At 39.3% G+C, this 25,075-nt stretch overlaps 1 protein-coding gene across 2 annotated transcripts in view; it reads right to left on the bottom strand.

Annotated features, from left to right (window-relative positions):
* The window catches only part of GABRA3 (gamma-aminobutyric acid type A receptor alpha3 subunit), a 232,001-nt gene that overhangs the window by 75,030 nt on the left and 131,896 nt on the right, over nucleotides 1-25,075 (bottom strand). For both annotated transcript variants that reach the window (XM_003800932.2, XM_023507580.1), the window contains 2 exons: nucleotides 19,067-19,134; nucleotides 6,986-7,206 (listed from right to left, as the gene is read on the bottom strand). In XM_003800932.2, the coding sequence (XP_003800980.1) occupies nucleotides 6,986-7,206; nucleotides 19,067-19,134 (289 nt within the window). The remainder of the gene's footprint in view (nucleotides 1-6,985; nucleotides 7,207-19,066; nucleotides 19,135-25,075) is intronic.

Here is a 25,075-nt window from a genome sequence, read left to right as displayed (position 1 = left end):
AATCCTCTTGGCTAAGCCTCCCGAGTAGCCATGACTACAGGTGCCTGCCATAATGTCCAGCTATTTTTTTTTTCTATTTTCAGTAGAGACTGGTTCTCAGTCTTGCTCAGGCTGGTCTCAAACCCCTGAGCTCAAGCAATCCACTTGCCATGGCCTCCCAGAGTGCTGCAATTACAGGCATGAGCCACCGTACCCGGCCAATTTCATACGTCAATTTAAATCAATTTTTGAAAAGGAATAATGCTTCCCTATAATAACTACAGGATGACATATCCTGTATCACTTCTAGATCATTATCTACTTGATTTTACCACACAGAAATCCTTCAAAATAAGCATGCTATTTGGCTATTATTTCCCACCATCTTCCTTATCACTGCTATTGGCCAAAACGTTATTACTCTTCCACATTCAATGGGAATGTTAACAGCTGGATCATCATTCTTCTTACAACCTTGGCAGTTCCCTTATACTAGGAGACTTCTTCGCTTTCAGGAACTATCTGTACAACATCCTGAACCCCAGTGATGGTACTTCAATACTACCTCGTGAATATATCGTATATCCATATCCTTCTTCAAAACGTTATTTAATGGAAAGACTAGTAGCTGGAAGTCAAACTGACCTGTACAGCCCTGATAATGACATCATTGGGGCAAGTCATTCTTCTTTTTTAACATTCACTTTCTGGATCAGTTTGATAGGGATATTATTATATAATTATATTGAATGGTTGTAAAGATTAGAGATGTTTTACATACAGTACCTGACATATAGTAGGTGTTCAATACATAGTATAGTACATATACACATCATAATATCTGATTATTTGTATTATTATTCAAGTATTATTGCAGCTTCCTAACTAAATACCTCATCGTTGGCCTCACCTTCCTCCAATCTGCCTCTATACTGCTCCTACGGTGATCTTTCCAAAATGCAAATATGTTTGATTTCTTCCTCTGCAATAAACTCTTCAATGGATCCCCATCATTTTATGGCAATGTAGCCTATAAGCATCTCTCCCTCCACAGACTGCTTCCCAGTACCACACTTTGGCCCAGTCACATCAAACTTCTTCCAATTCCTTTACTGGAAGTGTATCATCACTGCCTCTCTGCCTTCACTCTGAAGGCTTTCATACCTGCTATACTCTATCAAACATTTTCTCCCTGTCTTTTACTCTAATTTACTTCTACACATCTTTTAGGTCTTAGTTTAAAGGTGATTTCTTCTAAAATTTACTGTTGCTGTTCCCCACAAACTCACTTCATTGCCCCTACTAGATGCCTCCATAGTGCTCTCTATTTTTCCCAGCACGTCTCACAAGAAACATGAATTTCCTCATGCATGATGTCAATTCATGAATACCTACCTGTCTTTGTGCATACCATTTCCTCTGGCTGGTATACTCTCCTCCACCTTATGTCTGTCTCTCATCTGTTTGACAGTTACCTATACTTCCTTCAAGATTCAAGAGCAAAACTATGTCTTGCCTCCTTGTGCAATTTTCTTTGATGCACCCCTTTGGGTGTTCCTTATGCTGTCATTCCATCACATCTTTAACCTTCCTTTATTTCAAGAAATTTATATTATTGGGTAGATATCCATGTGCATCTCTAACTACCATACTATAAAGCCCTTATGGGTAGGAACTATGGCCAGGTGTGCTTATGTCTGTAATCCTAGCACTATGGGAGGCACAGCTAGGGGGACTGCTTGAGCTCAGGAGCTCCAGATCAGTCTGAGCAATAGTAACACCCCACCTCTATGAAAAATAGAAAAAAAAACTAATTGGGCATTGTAGAAGGTGCCAATAGTCCCAGCTACTCAGGAGGCTGAGGGAAAGGGATCACTTGAGCCCAGGAGTGTGATGTTGTTGTGAGCTATGATGATGCCACAGCACTCTACCCAGGGTGACAGAGTGAGAGTTTGTCTCGAAAGAAAGAAAGAAAGAAAGAAAGAAAGAAAGAAAGAAAGAAAGAAAGAAAGAAAGAAAGAAAGAAAGAAAGAAAGAAAGAAAAGAAGAGTGTGAACTATGTCTTATTTATTGCTGTATCTCAGCAAATCATCTCAGAACCTTAAACATAATAAACACTTGTAAATGTACTGAATGAATGTTTCAAGTCAATGGGATAAAATAATTTCAAATCCAATAAATATTTGTCCCTCCTATTAAGATAGTTAGCAGGATCTTTTTTTTCTTTTACTGTGTTATGCTGTATGCAACATGTATATAAAGTAAGAATAAAGAACAATACAATCAATATGTTTACCCAGATCCTCATAAACAAATAAGATGCCACTAATATAGGTGAAGTTCCCTATAGACCCACATCTGAATAAGGGAAAACACTTCATAAATGTGTGTATCACTGGGGCTGGGCTCTGCTAATTTTTTGTGTATCATTCCTATTTTTGTATGTGTGCTGCTGAAGTAAGCAGCAGGAAATGGACTTTGGTCTGCATTTTTATGATTGCTCTGAGGTCCCAAGATGAGGCCAGGCAAGGCTTCTTTCTAAACTGCCCCAGTTACATACCCATGCAATGCCTGCTGAGATTTTTCTACAAAGTTTTTCTTCCCTAGTTTTCCCATGGAACTCACATAGGATTTCTGAGGGCGGAAATGATTAACGATAGGGATAACCCTTCCTGTAAAATCCTACATGTTCTGCATTCCTTATCCACTTAGCACTTTTCATGCACCTGCAAGACAGGCATCAGCTACATTATTGTCAGACTGGAGAAAGCACAGTTTATGACTTGTGAAAGGTCACTAGGTGAATCAATTGTAGGGCTATAAAGAGAAAAGCCAGGCTTTCATCTCTCAGTTTTGAGCCTATGTCTCCCTCCAGACCCACTTTCCTGGATTCAAGGTGAACTCTCTACTGTGTAGATCAATGGCTTCATCATACTTCTGTACTTCTGCACTTTTTCTATTCTGCACTTCAGAATAAGCACAAGGTCATCCAACATAGACTCCCATCTCATCAAACTTGACTTTCTGTCCAATTCAGACTAAAATGAAAAACCAAGGGTCACTATCTTCCCATTTATCCAACTTTATTTTCAGGTAGCTAGTGCTTTGCTCTACTTCATTCTCTGCCCTCCTCAATCTTTATATTTCAACATTCCCATCCTCTATCTCTCTTCTCTACCCCTCCTTCAAGCCTATCCTCTCTCCTCTCTTTCTTTTAATATTCAGCTTCTCTATCCTGTTCTCCTCATCCATTCCCTATACTTTCACCTTTATTATTTGCAACCTCTACTGGGTTCAATTCATCTGCCTACCATGTTCTCCTTCCCTCTAGTTTCTCTTCCATTTGCTTACTGTCTTTACTCATCCTCATCTCTTCTTCCTCATTCTGTCCCTCTATCAACCTCATCTTTCCATATGTCTTCTCTTCTGTCTGCATTTACCCCACTCCATTCTTTATACAAGTGAGAACTCTTACTGCATGTTATTATAAGCATGCCACCTTCCATCTATTCTTTCACTAATGCTTTATTCTCTCCAAATTCTCCTTCATACATTATATCCACCCATACTTCTCTTCTTTCCTATCCTCTCCAACCCTCTTCAGCACTGATACCTAACTTTATAACCTTTCATGCAATGGAAGAAGAGATGTCCTTCTTCCTTCACAAGTAAAGGATACCATCCCCTTTACGGTTTTCTCTGGGAACCTGCTGTCATAAAAACATTATGTTTACTGTATCTTCAATCTTTGTCATTCTGCTGACTCCTGTACCATCTCACAAATATGTGCACATCTCTCCATTAAAAACAAAGGGAAGTTTTTTTCTTTAAACCTCTAAATGTAGCCATTAGTTAACCCTTCCTTTCATTTTCAAACAAGCTTCTGGAAAGTATTTTCTAGATTTCTACTGGAAATACTGTCCCCACTACCTCAACTCCAATTCCTAAAACCTCTCCATTGCATTAGCCACAGCACTGAAGTAGTGTATATGAAGAACACTAATGGGTTCTATGTTACCAAACTTAAGACACATTTTTAAGTCTCTGTGTTACTTGATCTCTTGAAATAGTTAAAAACATTGTAAAAATGTGCAAATAATAGTAAACAGCATGACCTGCAGCTAAACTACCACAGTATGAATTCTGGTTTAACCATCTACTATCTAAGTGAACTTAAAAGTTTTTCTTACACAGTTTGTGTCTCAGTTTTCTCATATGTATAGTATGGATAACAGTACTTATATCATAGAGTTGTTACGTAGACTGTAAAAGTAGAATGATTATAACAGTGTCTGGTATATTGTTTGTACTATACCGATGCTATTATTGATGACTAGTATTTAGAAAACTATGAAGACTCTACCAAAAAGACTCCTGGAATTGATAAGTAAATCCAGAAAGTCTCAGGCTACAGAATCAATGTACTTTAATCAGTAGGTCTCGTAAATACTTGTAGCTGCCCAGTGGAGAGTCATTCTCATCTTGTTTAAACTCTTTACTCCTTAATTGATCAGTCAAGATGGATTAAGAAACAATCCGAAAATCTCAATATCTTAAACCAACAAAGGTTTATTCTCACTCTCACTATCTATCTCTGGATGGAGGTGGGGTGTTTGCTTCTACATCAGCTTCAAGAAAGAACAGAATGATGGAGACAAGACTACCTGACATAATACTACTCACTGAGGCCAGGGGAAGCAACATGACCCAAAAGAACAAGTTAGATGACCGTCCTTTCCACACCCATAATTATCCATATAGTTGGCATTTCAGTTAATATTATTTGTGATTATCTAATTAGTCTTTTCCCCTAGTTATATTATAATTGTCCTAAAGACAGAGATCATTTATCATTAATGTATGCATATCCAGAATTTAGTTTAGGGCCATGTATATATTAAGACATGAAAATATATTTGGTGAATGAATAAACTGAAAAGATACTAGTCTTTCTTCCATCCACAATTTCCCTCCCTGTTGTTCATCTTCTCCAGTGTCCTTTCTTCTACTTCTCTATGACTTGTCTTCTTTTGTCCCATCTACAATAACTGCTTTGCCAAGTTCTCCTGCTTCTTTAGAATATGCTAATATCTAGCGTGTTTATTTGACTCTATCTTCTCCTTTATCTTCTCAGCTTTTCCTCTTTTTTTTTTTTTTGAGACAGAGTTTTACTTTGGCACCCTTGCTAGAGTGCCGTGACATCACAGCTCACAACAACCTCAAATTCTTGGCCTTAAGTGATTCTCTGGCCTCAGCTTCCCCGCTAGCTAACCACAGGAACCTGTCACAATGCCTAGCTATTTTTTAGAGATGAGGTCTCACTCTTGCTCAGGCTGGTCTTGAACTCGTGAGCTCAGGTAATCCACAGGCCTTGGCCTCCAGAGTGGGAGGATCATGAGCCACCACACCCAGCCTAACTTTTCCTCTCTTCTCATGCTTTCTCTTTTCTCTACCCTTCTCTCCCTGATATATGATATATACATACATACATATATATACACACACTCATCTGTATATACATATATATATGTGTGTGTAATTTGATTTATAAATGTAAAATCTGGAGAGGAGGTGTATATATATGTAATATATACATACATATATGATCGGGCACCTGTGGTTCTGTGGGTAGGGTGCCAGGCACATATACCAAAGGTGGCAGGTTCAAACCCGGCTCCAGCCAAACTGCAATAAAAAATAGCTGGGCGTTGTGGTGGGCGCCTGTGGTCCCAGCTACTTGGGAGGCTGAGGCAAGAGAATCACCTAAGCCCAGGAGTTGGAGGTTGCTGTGAGCTGTAACACCATGGCACTCTACCAAAGGTGACAAAGTGAGACTTTGTTTCTTTAAAAAAAAAAAAATACATATATGATCAATTGTCTCCCCTCTCTCAAATTCTTGTAGAAAAAAAAAATGAGTACCAAATTTGAAATATGTATATTTTAAATATACTGAACTAGTATATAGGCAAACATATTTCGTATGTTCATCACGCATTTACCAAGTATGCATTATTTGAGTTTCATTGTGCAAAATAACAAATACAAACATTTCAAATTGCCATAGAACCTGTACTGAAAGATTGCACCTATACTTTTTTAAAAAGTTCACTCAGTTACACAAATTCAATACTCATTAATGAAGGGGGAAGCTTCAGGAAAGAATAACTTCTGGTGGAGAAACAGTTGAAAGCATAAAAGCAAACACATGAACCAAGAAAGTTTTTTAGTATTAGGGCAAAGAATCTTATTGCACTACAAATGCTTTCAAAGTTATTCTTTTTGATAGCAAAATTCAATGCCTAATGACACTAATGACAGCAACAATGAGTCATGAAATACATAAAATTGTGATGTTTTTGTGCATTGGGAGGGTGAAAGTATGATATATATTTTGTATTCAATAAAGATATCAATGCCCACATATATATGTATAGGATGTTTAAAAGGCATCATCTTGTTTGGAAACTTCACTTCTATCAAACTCCTCAGCATCTTAGGCAATGTGGCATAAAATAAATGTTAGTATAATGTTTTGTTTATACACATAAGACACTGCTTCAGAAAATACTGATTATTATCTCATTTGTTTCAAATAACTGTGTCATAGAGGCAGTTTGTTACTGCAGTTAAACCTAGTCTATTCTGATTATTAGAGTGTTCATGCCTGTTTATATGTGTTTGTAGTTTTGTGTAATAAAGTGTCCTTGAATATGTGTGTCCCTCTGTGTTATTCCACTGTGTCTTTGAGTATGTATACATTAATGCATCATGAACACATATCTCTGTGTGTCTCAGAATGTTCCTATGTGTAACTATGTATAGCGTATGTACATCTAGAATATGTGTTATGTATGCATACACACAAATGTGTTAGGAAGTATCTACATATATGTGCATTTCTAATCTATAAGCTTGACAGAATTTTTAATAACTTCACTAAAAAATTCTGTTTTCAATCTCAGTAATACCCCCAACATACTTTAAGCATAGCCCACCACTTTCTGACCTCATTGTGTAGAGAAGGGTCCCATTGTCCACCAGTCTGAGCAGCTTGTTGGGTGTGGTCATGTTATGAGCCACCGATTTCTTGCCATTGTGGAAGAAGGTATCAGGAGTCCAGATTTTGCTAGCCAGGAGATTGTTCAATGGAAGGATCTTCATGGGTCCATCAAATTTCAGTCTTTCATCATGCCATGTCTGTCGAAAAAATACGTCAATAGTGTATTCCTAGGAGCAAAAAGAGAGAGAACAATGTTTCAATAAAGTTCTGGAGTATTAGGAGTGAGACTCCTAAAAGCAAGAGAGTCACAGAAGGGATGGATCCCCTAAACCTGGGTATATATTTTTCCCCAAATCCTGGGTGACCATTATACTACATATAAATGGTAGAGACCCTGGGGCTCAATTTACAAAAAGCAGATAGAAACAATAGGGTAGTGCTCCACCAAATGAAAGAACTAAACTGGGTGATGTTTGTGAGTTTGTGTGTTTTTAGACTGAAGGAATTTCTTAGTCCATTACAACTCAAGTAGCAGAAATCTGTAAATGCATTAGCTTAATGTATCAAGGAAAAACTCAAGACTAAAAGCTGAAAATTCATGAGGAAGTCTTGGAAGCAAGAAAACTACTGAGTGGGTAAGTCCCAAAATCTGAATACAAACTCTGCCCATATCCTTGACTGACCAGTAAACTACACAAGGCATGAGGACACTTCACACTGACCAGGTTAGAAAAAAGAAGAAGAGGAAGAGGAAGGAGGAGGAGGAGGAGGAGAAGCAGCAGCAGCAGCAGCCTGCAGAAGTTGCTACAAACCCTTTGGTTTAAAATCCCCTACTGGGTTCCAATCACACTGGGAACGAACTTTTGCTAATGTAAGTTGGCCCCTGCCTTCCTCTCTGAGCTCTTTTCCAAATACCCTTCCTTCTACTGATGAGCCAGTCTAGCCTCTCTTCCTCCAGTATGCCAAATACATTCTTGCCTAAAGATTGAAAGATGCTATAATTTATTATCTAAACTGGAACACTTTTGAGAGGGAGAGAAGGCTATATTGATAACCATGATTACAAGTGTAAATTAGGACTGTGGCAGATGAAAAGCTGGAATTAGACTCCTACAAAATCCAAGATCTTGAAGGAATCCACCTTCAGCAAAAGGGGAAACTAGATCAAATGAGCTGACAAACCCCACCCACAATACAAAACTTCAAAAACAGAAAGGCTAAGTGTGGGGGAGAAAGTATTTCTACTGAGATTTAGCAGCCTCAATCCTAATCTATGTCTTCCTGATCTGAAGCCTACAAGTTGAGAAATTAACATATGATTGGTCTCAGACTAGGGAAACTAGTAATCAACTTGCATAAATAAAGACAAAAACACTCTGGAGGGACATAACAACAAATAAATACTGACAATAAGATCAGTATTCACCACCACAAATACCTAATGAAATGGTCATGAGCAAGAGTCATCTAATATAATACATAATTGAATCAGAGCCTCACCAAGGACTTCATATAACATAAATACAAAATAGAGATTATAAAAGGACTACAATTAATGTAAAGGTTATGGAGGGAAAGGAGAAAGAGCAGATATGAACAGAGCCTCTTTGAAGTTGACCTTTGGTAATAGAAAAATAGTCATTGAAAATAAAAACCCAATGAACTGGAAAATACATCTTATATTTCCCAGAACTGTTGCAATATGAGTATATGCATCCTTCCCTTTAAGAAACATAAAGAGTTGCAAGCTCAATCAATTAAAATAGAACCCAGCCAGTACATAATGGAGCTAATGAACACTGAAGAGGGGATCTTAAAAATAGCAAGGCATAAAGGATATATTAACTACAATAAGATGAGCATTTGACTTATAGCAGATTTCTTAAAAGCAACCATAAAAGCCAAAAGACAAAATACATCTTGAAAATGTTGATGGAAAAATAACTGTCAACCCAGAATGCTATAGCAAACTAGATTTTCAAGGTGAAGTCAACATATGGCTCTTCATTTGTATAAATTTAGGAGGCACAAGTACAAATTTTGTTACATGAAAAATTTAGACAAGTTACTCCAGATTTTCTCATTGGTGAGTCACTTACAACCTTTAAGTCTCATTCAAAAGTTATCATATTAGAGACATGTTTTTTCATCATCCTATCAAAAATAGTGACCTCCCTTTCCCGTACCATGAGTTATTCTTCTTTTTCACATCACTGAAAAATATATCTTTGTTTACTATTTCTTCTACTTCAACAGCCTGGATGTTCTATGAGAACAGAGACTTTATTCTGTTTGTTGCTATATCCTCAGCACCCCAAAACTACCTCATATATAGTTGATGCTTAATAAGCGTTTTTGAATTAGTAATTGAGCGAATCCTTATGAACTACTAAAAGAAGCTCTTCAGATAGCTGAAACTGAATACAGTAGAAAGAAGCAAGAAAGAATAGCAAACATAAGGGTAAACTAAACAAAGAATAGGTGCCTACAAATAATAGTAAGAGCCATAAAATCAAGGCAGAACAAATAACTACCAGGGGTCCTCAAACTTTTTAAACAGGAGGCCAGTTCACTGTCCCTCAGACCACTGGAGGGCTGGACTGCAGACCCTAGGATGAGTCGGCTATTAAGCAGGACAGGCAGCGGTGGCAAAAACACCCAGCGGGCCGGATAAATGTTCTCTGTGGGTCACAGTTTGAGGACGCTTGAACTAGAGTAACCTAAATGGGATGAGGGTGTAGAAACGTGGGTTAATGCATTCTTGTATTATCTGGAAGGAGAGCAGAGATAGTGAGCATCATTAGACTTTAGGCCAGGTATGCATAACAGAAATAACAAGGTAAAACTTATAAAACAAGAGATAAAACAAATGTGAATATAGAAAATGTTTTAGTCTTATAGGAGGCAAAGGGGAAAATGAAGGATAGAAAAATAGGGAGAAGACTTGGCGCTTGTAGCTCAGTGGCTAGGGCGCCAGCCTATACATCAGGGCTGGTGGGTTCCAACCTGGCCCAGTCCTGCCAAACAATGACAACTACAACAACAACAACAAAATAACCAGGCATTGTGGAAGGTACCTGTAATCTCAGCTACTTGGGAGGCTGAGGCAACAGAATCACTTAAGCTTAAGAGTTTGAGGTTGCTGTGAGCTGTGATACCACAGCACTCTATGGAGGTTGACACAGTGAGACTTTGTCTCAAAAAAAAAAAAAGACAAACAGGAAGAAAAGAATACATAAAATAAGATAGAATAAATAAACTAAATATAGCAGAAGGATAAACAATGTAGCTATATGCTATGTATATACATGAGGCACATCTAACGACATAAAAATACCAACAGTTTAAAGGTAAAGTGATAGGGAGTTTAAACACATTCTTCTGAGTGAAGGACAAGAATGGAAAAGCAAGTATCCAATGTTCTCAGTACTAATATGAAGCCAGCAGATGATCTAATACACAGCCACACAAGAGAAAAACTCAATTTAATTCATGTTGCAGGGAAAGGGGGAGGAGGGAGGGGATAAAGGTGGAGAGAAGGGGATTGGTGTGCTCCCACCTAGTGGGCACAGTGTAAGGGTATATGTGAAACACAACTACAATAGGGACTTAATAAACACAAACGGTATAAACTAATCGTTTGGACTCTTATATGAATCTGAAACTTTTTTCAAAAGGAGAAAAAATAAAAGTAAAGTAATGGGAAATATGTTATGTGAAAATCCTTATAAAGATAAAGGTGATAGAGCTATAAAACACTGACAGAATGGACTGTAAGACAAACATTTTTATTTGGGATAAATATTATACGAAAAAATGAAGGATCTCAAGTGGAGAATGTAGCACCTCTAACTTTGTATATAACAATAACACGGACTCAAAATACACAAGGCAAAAACTGAACTACATGGAGAAATTAACAATCTCATAGATTCTCAATAAGTGAAAGATCAATCAGACCAATAACATACCATATGATTAAAAAATTAGAGCAACCCAACTGACAACCATAAGCTAGCAAGCGCACATGGACTTATATACTTAACACCTAGTAAATCATAAATGGAGCACGTATCTAGAAATATGACTGTGCTGAGCCATAGGGAAAATCTCAGGAGACACAGAAAGATTTCATATCCTATAAACGGTCTTCTTTCAACATGAGGCATTAAATTAGAAATTAAAAACAACAAAGTTTTACAATTGGAAATTGAAATATATACCACAAAAATTTTAAGAAACAAAAAAAGAAATCTTAAATGATATTAGAAAATATTTAAAACTGACCAATAGTGTAACTGTTATGAAATTGTCCTTTGGGCTCCTAAAGTGATACTTGGAGGGAAATAGGCTACTATACCCCATTATTTTTTCTATTTCTAGTAGAGGCCAGGGTTTCACTATGGCTCAGGCCGGTCTAAGAACTCCTAAGCTCAAGCCATCCACCTGCCTCAACCTCCCAATAGAGGTGAGATTACAGGCATGTGCCGCTGCATCCAGCCCATAAAGGTAGCCTTATTAAGAAAAGGAAAACCACCTTTCCTAGTGAATCTACCTTAAGAAATCAGAAGGACCAGAGAAAGTAAAGAAAGGGATGATCAAGATAAGAGCAAAAATGAAGAGAAACAGAAAACACAAAGAAATAATACAGATGATGAACAACCCCCACCCCCGCACCACCAAAAAAAAGCACTGGGTTGCTTTGAAAGCAATAACGATATAGAAAACTTCTCATATATTTAATTAAGATTAACTTAGAGGAAATAGTCATGGGTAGAGGTAGACACATCAAATTCTGTTATACTATTTTCTCTGCTTTGCTCTGTGTGTGTGTGTTTGAAGCGTGTATAGAACAAATTATAGGGAAGCAAGCATTGAGACAGGGAAATCAGTCAAGGGCTTTTTACAGTTGGACATGCCAGAAACAATGGTGGCCTGAACTAGAGCAGTAGCAGAGTAGGTGGTGAGAAGCAGTTTAATTTGGGATCACCCATGAACATAGATAAAGAGACTTTGAATAAAATAACATGAAAACAAACCAAGAAATGTATAAAAAGTAATATATCATTATCAACTCGGATTCTTTTAAAGAATAGAAAGACAACCTAATATTAGGAGATCTGTTAATGTAATTAACCACATTAACAGATTAGAGAAGAAAAATCATGCCATTAATCTTAACAGGAGGATAAAAAGTTGTAATTTTTTTTTCCGCTTAGCAATCCTGGGTAGGATTCAAACCCACCCGTCCTGGTGCACGGAGCCCACACTCTTACCACTGAGCTATGGGTGCCCAGCATAAGTTGGAAAGTTTTAAATACATTTGCAACTAAATACACACTCATGCACACAGACCCCTCTTAGAAAACTAGAAATGAAACATAGAGTGCATATAAGTCAGGTGCATTAGTGCTTACCAACATCTGTCTTGTGTTTGCCCTTTCTAGGAAGTCTTGTAGAAATTCTCTTAAGTCCTGCCTTCTTAATTAAAATTCAAAACTTAAATTCGCAGAATTTCTTGGAATTAGAATCAAGCCAGTGACCTAGGAGCCACCAACACATGCACACACACACACACACACACACACAGAGCAATGATATAGGCATTGTGTACACATTCTTTTGTGCACATGTCTGAGTTTCTGTAGAGTGTGTACTTACAGATAAAATTGTATTCATTTTAATCATATGTGTCTGCACATTTTTAACTTTTTTCAGGTAGGGCCAAATGCTCCCATGATGGATTATATCAATTTATAATTCCATTAGCAGTGTTTGAGAGCTCCATCTCTCTCCATTTTTGCTAATACTTTGTATTGTCACACTTTATTTTTGACACTTTGATAGGTCTGAAATGGTACCTAATTCACTTTATTTGATTTTTCTGACAGTCAGAACATAGTATCATTGCTCTTTAAAAGCAGGATAACCCAGAAATAGCCCAAAGGTACATTAACAAGAGAATGGATAAATATATGAGTAAATAGCCATACAATATAATCATCCACAGCAGTTAAAATCAATGAAGTAGAGTGAAATGCATCAAAATGAAAAGCTTTTAATACATGGTTAAAAAAAGAAGTTGTAAAATAATATGCATGCCATGATGCATTTTATACAAAAGTTTGACAACATGAAAACTACTATTTGTTATTTATGAACATATGTGATATATACATTTTATAGTGTAAATTTATAAATGGCAAAAAGAAAAACAAATTTATGGTTGTGACTATTTTTGTGGAAGGAAAGAGAGAGGGAAATGGGATCAGTATAAGGTACACAAGGGATTTCACCCGTATCATGAAAGGTTACTTTTTAATATAATACGAACCATGATGTATTCTTGAGATTTAAAAGAGTTGGGTCTTATGTACTTATTTTTTATATATTACGTTTTACATAGTCAAAACTAGGGGGAAAAATCGATTATTTGCTCCTTAAGTATCCCATGACCTTTGGCCAAAAGCAATCAGATTTTGACCTGACAATTTTAGAAATGCAATCAATTCCTTCCTTGCAAATTGAGCCGTTGTATACTCTCCAAGGATGATTGCCTCCAAATTGACAAATGAATTCTGTTGTTTTGTGAGGCATTTAAATCAAATCTTCCAGATAATAAGCCTAAGTCTGCCTCCTGGGAAAGGCACTTAATATATTTTGTAGACAGTGCAGAGATGGCACTTAGCTCTTGGGTAAGCATTTCTGGCTTGGTGTTAGAATCTGAATGGCTTCAACTCTCCAATATCACTCCTTGTGTTAAAGCAGGCTCCCAGAAGGAGCCCACAGGGCTTACTGAACTTTAGCAGGGTGTGGGCCAAAGGTACTTGACAACTGCATTACTGGGAAGGCCCTGTCATTTCCCTTGCACAGGCCACACCCCTTGTTTTAGCCACCCCTCCTCTTTCCATCAGTCTCTGTTTTGGAAAATCATAGTGCACATCCCTTGGTCAAATATATATAGCCTTCAAAATAGTCTCATTGACATTGTTTATGTGTTCGCCTGTCTGTGCTACATAAAAGTATTCCTGGTCATGGACTCCTAGAAAGACCCCTGGACATGGATGCCTTTCTACATAGCTTATAGAATAAGAGGAAACTTAACAGCCTAATAGGCTCTCGAAATAGATAAATCTTCCCACCCATTTTGTGCCTCAGACTGCCAGTAAGAGAGGGCTTGAAATGGATGTTGTCACTTTTTCTAGTGCTAGGGAAAAACCAGGTACAATAATTTCAAGTCCACTGCCGCCAGGAAATAAGTTCCTATGCTACTTTCTTCTTAATGAACACATCTTTTTTCTTTACGATGTTTGGATACTTGGATAACGTTGCATGGTTTTAGTCAGCAGTTGTCAAACCAAAATGTTTGTCATCTGAATCATTGTCAAGAATTGTTACTATAATATTTTCTATGGGTTCTTATTTCCCAGGGCTCCATTTGATTTTTCTTATTAAGGTAGATGGTTAATTCTCTTACTGTATTGTCTACTGGCACCATTACCTGGTTGCCCACTGTATTCTCTAGGAAGTTCTCTGCTGACAAGTGACAGCTGGCACTTGTTACCCAAAAGGATCTAAGCAGTCAGTGTATCCCTGGAGAGATGATGAAGTTCACAGTACCGCAAATTGGCATTTTCAGTTTCCTAATTGTTCTCTTCCTTTCCTAACATTACTCTTCTTTGTCCCTTTTATTCTCGCAAGTTTTCTCAGTACACTTCAGATACATACTGTTGAATACATAATCTGTGACCCTGGGCCCCTACAGCTCTGGCATGCTCAAGGACCAGAAGTCACAACAGTGTCTGGGGCCGCAGGATTTTGAGAGCTAGAGGGGATTTGGACCAGAAAAGCAGCTGAAGTCTTTCTCACCTATGACCTTTCTCCCCTCCTTTCCAATCACTGACTGTGTGCACAGAATGCTATTCCTAAGCCAGTCCCCTACCCTCCCTGTGTCCTAATTCTGTGCAGCCTTTCTCTCTCCTTGCCACCTCCAACTTCTTTCCATACGTCCAATCAAGAAAGAAAATGGTCTAAACTCTCCTAGCAATAGATAATGAAATAAGGTTGCGTGGCCTCAGTTCATTCTAATTAGGATAGTATTCCTTGTTCCGTTTCTCTCCTGGGAAATCAGACACAGAATTGGTATAACTGCTGAGGACCCACGCATTGTGTGGCTGTAAAGCTCCATTGGTTGCGAATGGATACCCCAAGCCTTTCATTCATAATGCCTGTAAAATGTCCATGGCAGCCAGTTTTCAACATATCTCTTATACCCTGCATTAAAATTCTTGCTTCCTCTGATTTGTTCCTTGGAAACATCCACCACTGTTAAGCTTTCATCTCTGCTCAGTTCCCCACTGTCACGGTTTCTTATTCTCATGAATGGAGAAGTCACTAAAAACCTGTAGTTCTCAGCTTGGCGCCATCCATCACGGGCTCACCAGTCTTGCTACTAAACGGCATCTTCTGTGGAAGGTTACTTTCACCCTTTATCTGCAGGGTTTGTGGCTAATGTTTCTTATCATCTCAACAAACACCTAGAGGAGACCTCTCTCAGGTTCTATGCTCAGTGCTGGATATTTAGAGAGCTTCCTGATATGTTTTCTGCCTTTGAAGAGCTCTCATCCAAGTAGAGGGATGCAGATATTGTTTTTCCCCCCAATTTAATTTGCTCCACCTCACTCATTTTTGCACTTAATAAATAATTGGGGGTTTACCATGTACCAAACACTAACTTAGGCATTAATGATACTGACATGAATAAAACAGACATGCTTCACACCTTCGTGGAGCTTTCTGTCAAACTAAGGACCTGTGTCTATAAGGGCTGGTATTTGACCAGGGAATGCAGGTGGTGCTGCTTCAGTGCTCAGGCACACAATTCCTCCCCGCCTCTCCTGTGAACAAAACACTGCCTCTATTTCCTTAGGAAAGTATTTCTCTCTCTCTCTCTCTCTCTCTCTCTCTCTCTTTAGACACGAGGTCTCCCTCTTATCAGGCTGATGTCAAACTCCTGAGCTCAAGTAATTCACCCACCTTGGCTTTCCAGAGTGCTGGGATTATAGGTGTGAGCCACTTCGCCTGGCCTAGGGAAATAGTTTGGGACCTGGAAATCGCTGGTTGACTTTAAATGAGCCAAGAACTCTGCCAGGTCAAATTTTCATCTAGGTTTTAAAGAAGTCTATAGTCTCAAGGAACCATAGGTTGTTGCTGCAACTCGTTACTGAAAAGTCAGAGGACTGTGTGATGCTTTACCCCAAATCATCCTTGACCCTGGATAAATTGCCACAGTTTACTAAGCAGTATAGGAAGAAGACATTTATAAAAAACACAAGAAATGAGTTTCCCAGCCGTAGTGATGGCAGCTATTTTGCCTTGTGACAGGATGGAAGATGAGCTAAAAACAATGTGAAATATATTGGACCAATGACTGTCCTCCCTATGAGGAAAGAATGATTCTGTTGCTTCAGCTTAATGGTGAAGAAGAAAGGCCAGGCGCAGTGGCTCACGCCTATAATCCTAGGACTCTGGGAGGCTAAGGCAGGTGGATTTCTTGAACTCAGGAGTTCGAGACCAGCCTGAGCAAAAGCAAGACCCTGTCTCTACTAAAAATAGAAAAACAGAGGCAAGAGGATCACTTGAGCCTAAGAGTTTGAGGTTGCTGTGAGCTATGATGCCATAGCACTCTACCCAAGGCATCAAAGTGAGGCTCTGTCTCAAAATAAAAAGAAAAGAAAAGACAAACAAGCAAGTGAAGTATGAGATTTCAAAAGAGAGAAAGTCACAATTGTTAGAAAAGTCTCCAATGCCTCTGTCCACCCACATGTTCCTGCTTGGATGACGAAGGGGCAGAGAGAGGAGCCAGCTGGGGCAGGGGTTATGTGTGTGCTTCTGTGGCGCTCCTGGGTACAGGTGTCACTATGTGTGAGTCTGTAGAATGCCTTGGACAGTGTAGGTGCTGTTTGTGCACTACACCTATCTGTTGTGTGTATGTACATTTGTCTGAATGTATTTGTGGATGCTGGTTCATGAGCAAGAAGGAATGAGTGTATGTGTAAGCGCACCCATGTGTTAGCAATCCTAATCCATAACTCCCAGCAATACCAAAGAAGAGCTGTGTGTCTTTGCTGAATCTAGTTACTCCCAATGGCCCGTGAGCTCTCAGAATGGAGGGGGCCCTAGATCCCTGTAATGCAGAGCTGGGTTCCTAAAGAGCACTTACAAAATGCCCACCTGGCAAAGAGTTCGCTGCTTGCCTAAATCTGCTCAAAAGGTTAAGAGGGCGTAATCTAGACATACAGACTTTCACTGAGTTCTCCCTATGTGTCAAGTGCTCTGTTGAGTGCCAGGAAAGCCGTGACGACTTGATACTTGCCCTCAAGGAGTTCACAGAGAGTCTACTGTGCCCTTCTTTTTTTTTATTCTTTTAATTTTTATTTATTTATTTAAATTATTTTTTATTAAATCATAACTTTGTACATTGATGCATTTATGGGGTTCAGGGTACTGCTTCCATATACAATGTGAGATGCTTACACTGAACTAAATAACACATCCATCACAATTATACTCATTTTGAACAACAAAGTTCAGGCCTCTCTCCAAGCCTCCCAACCGCTCACATACTTATTACTTTCTCTTTCGAAAACTAGCCAGCTTCTCTGACTCCTAGACCTCACCACTGATTAAAGAGCCATATAAAATCACCATGCCTACATCAGCTCTCAGCCTCCAGCCTTTTTCTTCTTGCAGTCTATCCTGAAAAGATCACCAGACGAAGTATTTTTAAACAGCACTCATTCATATATTTTCACTGTCCTACTCAAATCCACTCAATGGCTTTGCATTGCCTATAGGACAGACTCCACCACTTCCCTATGCAACTATTTGTACTTACCCAATAGGTAGAAAAAAGCTTTGTACCCTACCAAGTAGTATGCCCAGTGAAAACAGAAATACAGAAAAAAAAATCTTAGTAATGAATATATACACTACATATTTTTGAGCATATTTTCCCTGATGGTAAGATTTTTTTTCTTTAAGACAGGGTCTCAAGCTGTTGCCCTGGGTACAGTGCCATGGTGTCATAGCTCACAGCAACCTCAAACTCTTGGGCTCAAGCAATTATCTTGCCTCAGCTTTTCTAGTAGAGATGGGGTTTTGATTTTGCTCAGGCTGGTCTCAAACTCATGAGCTCAAGCAATTCACCCACCTCAGCCTCTCAGAGCACTAGGATTATAGGCATGAGACACCTGCCAGGCCTGATGGTAAGATTTTTATTTGTAACATAAAGTCAGTCATTCAACAACAACTTATCATGCACCTAAAAACTGCCAGGCATACAGAGCAGTTAACAACTGTTTTGTTTCTCTAAATGACAATTATTCATCTGCTAATATCTGATTATCAGCAGGTGGTCTATTAGGTTGCCACCCTCTGACTCATCTCTCCATGGCATTCTTTGCTTTGGCAGTAAGGGATGATGGTGGGAGAAGGGGGTGGTCATTGCAGAGGGCTTATGCTGTGCCCTACCTTATTTCTTGTGTCTGCAATGAAGCTCCCCTTTTCCCCCAAATTAGTAGAAGAACCAGTTGCCAGAAGTGGATTAGACTCTTTCTTCAAACTATATTACTCTGGTTAGTCTGCATTCCCAGTAGATAGAGCCTAGTTGAAAGGAACAGACTTCTTGGATGACGCCACCAGATACTTGGCTGAGAACCCCTACCTCAACACTCTCCTCATGTGACCTGTCTCTACCAATATGTGTGTGGTACTAGCAACATGTAGGGGAGAGGGCAGAGAAGTAAGTTTAATTGAGAATAGGGAGCCACTTCAAGTCTTGAAAGATATATGGAGGAAGGAAGAGACGTGCGCTCCTAGCATGGGTGTGTAATTTACGTGTGAATAGGAAGTGAGAGGAAGGCAAAGATGGAGACACAGGATGGTGAGGGTCAGGAGAGAATTCATATGACCTAAGAGGCCTCCTTAAAATATCACCACAAGGCCCTGCCATAGAAAAACCTCGATCAATTGTTTTTGATCTGTTGCATCTTCTTTCACTTTTACTTTCTGAAGAATTGTACTTACCATGTCCGTGTCTGACACAGGGCCAAAACTGGTGACATAGATGTCAGTCTTCACTTCAGTTACTGCATCTGAGCAAAAGAAAGTAGAAAAGCACAGTGTTATGAAAGGCTCAGAGAGAATCTAGTGCAGTACTCCAAATGACAGGCACCTGGCATGGTCATAGGCGACCCCTCAGAAACCTCTCACTTATAATACTTCTTCAGAGAGATCATGCTAGGTACAGGTTCAAAGTTAGATACCTTTGAGAATGACAGCAGAATCCCAAAGCAAAAGAGCTAGGACAGGGCAGTTAACATTCAGAGGAGCTGAGCTCTCACATGGGGCTTGCTCTAACCTGTGGCAGGTTACACGTGTTGTGACCTCCAACGCGCCTCCACTTTCAGGAGTATAGGAAGATTGTACTTTCCCACCCCTGGATGCTTAACATAGAGAGGGGCAATGAGACTGGTTTTGATTGTGGAAGGAAGAAATATTTGTCCTGCCATAGGTGGAGCAATTAATGTCTAATGCAAGACTGTCCATGGCATAGTGGTCATGGAAACATGTTGATACGGTGCTAACATAAAACTGGAAAAGTCCAGAATGATGAGCTAACATATGGAGGACAACGGTCCTGGAGAATTGCCTGGATTTATGATAGACATAAAGGAGAAATAAGCCTTTGTTGGGTTAAGTGACTAAGATTTCGAGTTAAACTGACATCACTTGTACACTCTGCATTCATTTTCCTTTATTGCAACAGTCTGTTTACTTGTCCACCTTCCCATCTAACCCAAGAGCTTCTGAAGGCCTTGTTACTAGGTTGGTGCTCACTAAACACTTTTTGTATGAATGGGTAAATTTCATCATGTATTTGCCAAATTGAAAAATGATCCTGTCTTAGCCCGTTCAGGTCATTACAACAAAATCACTTACACTGGATAGTTTCTAAACAACAAAAATTCTTCCTTCACAGTTTTCAAAAATAAGAAGTCCACGATCAAGCTGCCAGCAGATTTGGGGTCCGGTGTGGGCCCATTCATCACAGATGGTGCCTTCTCTGTCCTCACATGGTGGAAGAGGCTAGAAAACTTGCTCGAGCCTTTTTTTTTAAGGCACTAATCTTATTCTGACATCAGAGCCCTCATGGCCTGATCATCTCCTAAAGGCTCTCTCTCTCTCTTTTGTATAAATTTAGAGTACTAGTGCAAATTTGTTGCACATATGTGTTGTGTAGTGGCAAAGTCTGGGCTTTTATTATATCTGTGACCCGAATAATGTACCTGTACCCATTAAGTGAATCTCATCACCCACCTCCATTCCACCTCCCACCCTCTGACTGTCATCCCACACTCTATGTCCACGTGAACGAATTATTTCACTCTCACTTATGAGCAAGAACCTTCAACATTTCTTTCAATGTGCCTGGCTTATTTTGCTCAACATAATGTCCTCTAGTTCCATCCATGTTGCTGCAAAAGACATTATTTCATTCTCTTTTATGGCTGATTAGTATTCTATTGTATAAATATACACCACATTTTCTTTCTCCAGTCATCTGTTGATGGACGCCTAGGTCGATTTCATATCTTAGCTATTATGAAGAGTGCAGGTGTCTTTTTGATATAATAATTTCTTTTCCTTTGGGTAAATACTCGGTAATAGAAATGCTGGATTAAATGGTAGTTCTATTTTTATGTTTTAAAGAAATTTCTGTACTGTTTTCCACAAAGGTTGTACTAATTTCCCACCACAGTCTACAAGAGCTCCCTTTTCCCTGAATCCTCACCTACATCTATTTTTTTTTTTGGGGGGGGGGATTTTTCGTAATAGCCATTCTGAGTTATGTAAGATGACAGATATCTCAATGAAATTTTAATTTGCATTTCTCTGATGGTCATTGATGTTGAGCATTTTTTATTTTATTTTTTTACTATGTTAAACTTTTTTTTCCTCTCAACAATTTTTTATTAAATCATAACTATATACATTGCATTATGGGGTACAATATGCTAATTTTATATACAATTTGGAATGCTTACATCAAACTGGTTAACATAGCCTTCACCTCAGTTAATTATTATGTTAAGACATTTATACTCTACTCTTAATAGATTGACATGTACCCTTGTAATATGCATCATAGATGAGGTCCCACCGAGGCTGGGTGTGGAGGGTGGGTAATTGGTATTGGCCATTAGTACGTATTGTTTTAAAAAATGTCTATTCATGTCCTTTGCCCACTTCTTAATGAGATTACTTTTTGTTGTTGTTAAGTTCTTTGAATTCCTTGTGAATTCTGGATGTTAGTCCTCTGTTGGTTGCATAGTTTATAAATATTTTATCCCATTGTGCAGGCTGTCTGTTCACTCAATTATTTCTTTTGCTGTGCAGAAGACTTTTAGTTTAATTAAATACTATCACATTGAGGATGAAATTTCAATTTATGAATTTTGGGGAAGCACCAATATTCAGACCACAGCAGTGAAGCTATTCCACTATTGAGTTTTTCTTTTCATGCTTCTGCCAGCTCTGTCTACCCATTGCAGCCTAGTTATCTAACCCAGTAACATGCTTCCAACCTAGCACAAGCCAAAGCAGCCTACTCAAGCCTACTAAAATCCAATCCAGCCTAGCAAACAGTTCATCATGACAATATATCAAAGAAGTTCTAGTCCAGCCCAGCATACCTGACCACAGTTGAGGATATTGGTAACACAGCCAACATCAGTAAAGCTTACATACGACTTGATGTGTGTGTATAATGGAGCTGGTTGCTGCAGTCTTACTTGGGTACTAATGTGTTCACTATACTTGAGGCCACCATACTCATACACAAATATTACATTTTCAGAAGAGACTATAAGTACCATTTAATAATAATCAACACTATAATCAATTCACCAAAAGACACAATTTACTTCCAAGCTTAATCAGCAAATAACATGTCTCTGAAACTGGAGCTGCGTTTTAAATAGCTGGGCTCTCATCTAGAGCATAGGCTTCCCTCAAAGCTATTTCTGTATGTGAAGGAGAAGAGACAAAACTTCAGAACCCAGAATATGTCTCCTAAAGGCTTTGCACTCAATACCAGGCTCATCAGCTAAATAAGAAAATGCCTTTATACTTACTAAGTGGCATAAAAATCCCCAACTGCCCTATCTCCAAGTACAAAAAACCAAAATATATGCATTAATGGAAGAGACCACAGTCATATTTGAATCTAGTATTCCAAGCAGGACATTCTGGACATAGAACAACTTTCTACACCAGCCTATTTATAATATTGTAAGATAGCTATACAGACTTACAGCAGCATACAGAAAATGAAGAGAGAGTCAAGTAAGCCCACAAAGTTGATGGGTAAAATGGAGCTGGAGAGTGGGTACGATGTCCTGGTGTCAATCTCAACTGCAAAGCAACCAAGGCAAGTCTTCCATCAGCATTGCCTCCTCCTCCTGCTCCCCAGGATAGCTCACTTTACAATGCTACTTAAGGGTAGAGTCAAATGGAAGGAAGCTGCTTTAGTTCCAAGGGTTGGTAGAGGCACTGTGAATAGAAAAGGAAGTGGCTATAACAAAGAGCCTCGGGCTGGATGGCAAGGCCTGGGTTCTCAATCTTTGCCCCTGACTTGCTGAATTCCTTACAGAAGATCATTTTTCTTTTTGTTCCAATTTGCCCTTGTACAATGAAATCTTGAGGTCAGTCAACTTCTGAATGTTCTCTTTGTTCTAACTAGGAACTCCAACTGTAGGCCAAGTAAGAAGCATCTGAATAAAGGTTCTCAATGGTAGCAAGAGGTAAGCTTTTACTTCCTATCAAGGAGGGTAGGAGGATTTATGCAAATTTGATGTCACCCTTTTGTCTAAACTGCTCACTTTAGTTTAAAAGGCAGCCACTGGTGGCTGAGGAAGAAGCTGTGGGGAGTGAGGCTCTGGCTGCTTCCCAATGAATTAGTTGGGAAGTCTAGTGTAGTTGCTGGCCTGGGACACTGGATACCAAATCCCCTCTTCTTCCATTTCTCTCCCATTCAGAAAGAGTCTAGCATGTAAGAAAATTAGATTAGAGGAAATGGTTTGAAAAAAGGGAGTAAGAGAGGAAAGAGGGGGAAAAGAAAGAAAGAAGGGAGGCGAAAGGAGGAAAGAGGAAGAATGGGAAGAAATGACACAAAGAGTGAATAGAGAAAAAGAAAGGAGCCAGACGGAGAAACAGACACAAGTACATGGAGACCTAGAGACTGAGAGGATGAGGGAAGCAAATGAGAGAGACAGCTGCCAAGACCAAAAAACGAGAGACAACGCACTCTTCACCAGAGGAGCCAGAGAGATAGATACCCCATCTCCCACATCCCTTGTGCAGTTGGATATGGGAGGTGGGATTGTTACTTGGGTCCTGGCAGCACACATGAAGGAGGGCTCTGAATTGGCGTCGCCATCCTCTACTTCAGGGCCAGGAAAATCCTGGATTATTTGACATTTGGGTGTCGTACACAGGGACCACTATGCCATAATGGCTAGTCCCATTTTTTTGACTAGCAGTTCAGCCGCCTTGAGCCAAGGTATTGACAGCACAGAGAGGCATACGCTGCAGAAGTACGGCACAGTAGTTAAAATCGTGACAAACCAGGTTTAGATTTAGGCTCTGCCACTGCTTTTTGTGTGCCTTTTGTCACTTAACTCCTCTGCACCTGTTTCTTCATCTGGAAAATGGGGATAATGATAGCACCCACCTCAGAATTTCTCTGAGGATTTCAGGAGATAGTATTTAAACCAACAGTTATAATAGAACAGATTTGATGTGTGGAATATGCCAACTGCTGCTGCTGCTGCTGCTGCTGCTGCTGCTGCTGAACACTATTTTAGAGCCGAGCATTCATGAGTCACCCTGCCTAGCCTAAGGTCCTGGGTCCCAGATGGAGAAGACACTCCACCCAGCACTCGAGTTCTGTTGTGTGAAGGGATGATTAGGAGTTAGCTATTTCATTTAACTAAATGAAGAAAGCAACGAATTAAACTAATACTAGTAAGGGCTACAAACCACTGAGTTTAGCTTCTTTTCACAGCCTTCTTAATGGAGACAAATATGACCTTTTAATTAATGGAAGATAAGAGGGATTCTTTTCTTTTTTATTTTGCGGTTGTTTGCCGATGCTCCTTAGCTCTTTCTTCATTTGCTTTGAGGATTTAATTCCCTTCCAGTGTTATCTTCTAAAACAAAAGGTGAATAAAATTACCTTTTCCTTTTGCGAATTTACTGCAGGATTTGAAGCGCTTAAATGGCCCTGAAGTGCTCTCCGCATGTGCATTCCGTGCACAAAGACACAGGCGCACACGCCCTTAACCCTCGGTGAGACTCCCACTGGGGGGAGCTCATTAGCCAGACTCTGTATCATTTGTGCTTGCTGCTGATCTGAAAGAGTAAATAAGCCAATCGGCCAGTGCTCACTGTACTTATGTTGAATACGGTGCTCAAAACAAACTATATCTTCTGTTTAAATACACGCCCAAGAAACCTTTGCGTTCTCCACAGAGCAGAAACAAGTCACTTCAGGCTCCCCAACTCAAGCTGCTCCACCACAGTTACACATCTTACCCTGGTCTTGGCACTATTCTTTGGACCCACACAACAAAGTCTGCTTCCTATTTCTTTTGAGATTTAAAGACTTTCATAAATTTAAATAAAGTGACCCTTATACCGCCCAAGTCTGCTTTTCTTTCTTCATAGGCTAACTGTCCCAAATTCTTTCCTCTTTTGATACCGTCACTGTCCCCCATTCATTTGCTGGGACTAAGGTCTAATTTGTTACTGGGCCTGTGAAATACGTATTGTGGTAGAAGTTCATCACAATTCCGTGAGACATACCAGCATTAGATAAATGATATGAACAAATGCCCACTATACCCCTTTGTCTCTTTATGGGTCGTGATGGACTCTTCAATCCCTCATATTTCAACAATAGTGACGTTTTAAGGATTGAGGCTTCAGCCAAGAGAACAAAGTACTGCCTTTCCTGTTTTCTCACTTCCAGGT

Source organism: Otolemur garnettii, unplaced genomic scaffold, assembly GCF_000181295.1.
Source record: "Otolemur garnettii isolate 467f Iridium unplaced genomic scaffold, OtoGar3 scaffold00190, whole genome shotgun sequence".
NCBI classification, from domain to species: Eukaryota; Metazoa; Chordata; class Mammalia; order Primates; family Galagidae; genus Otolemur; species Otolemur garnettii.
Note: the sequence above shows the minus strand (reverse complement) of the source record. Positions and strands in the feature narration are given on the sequence as shown.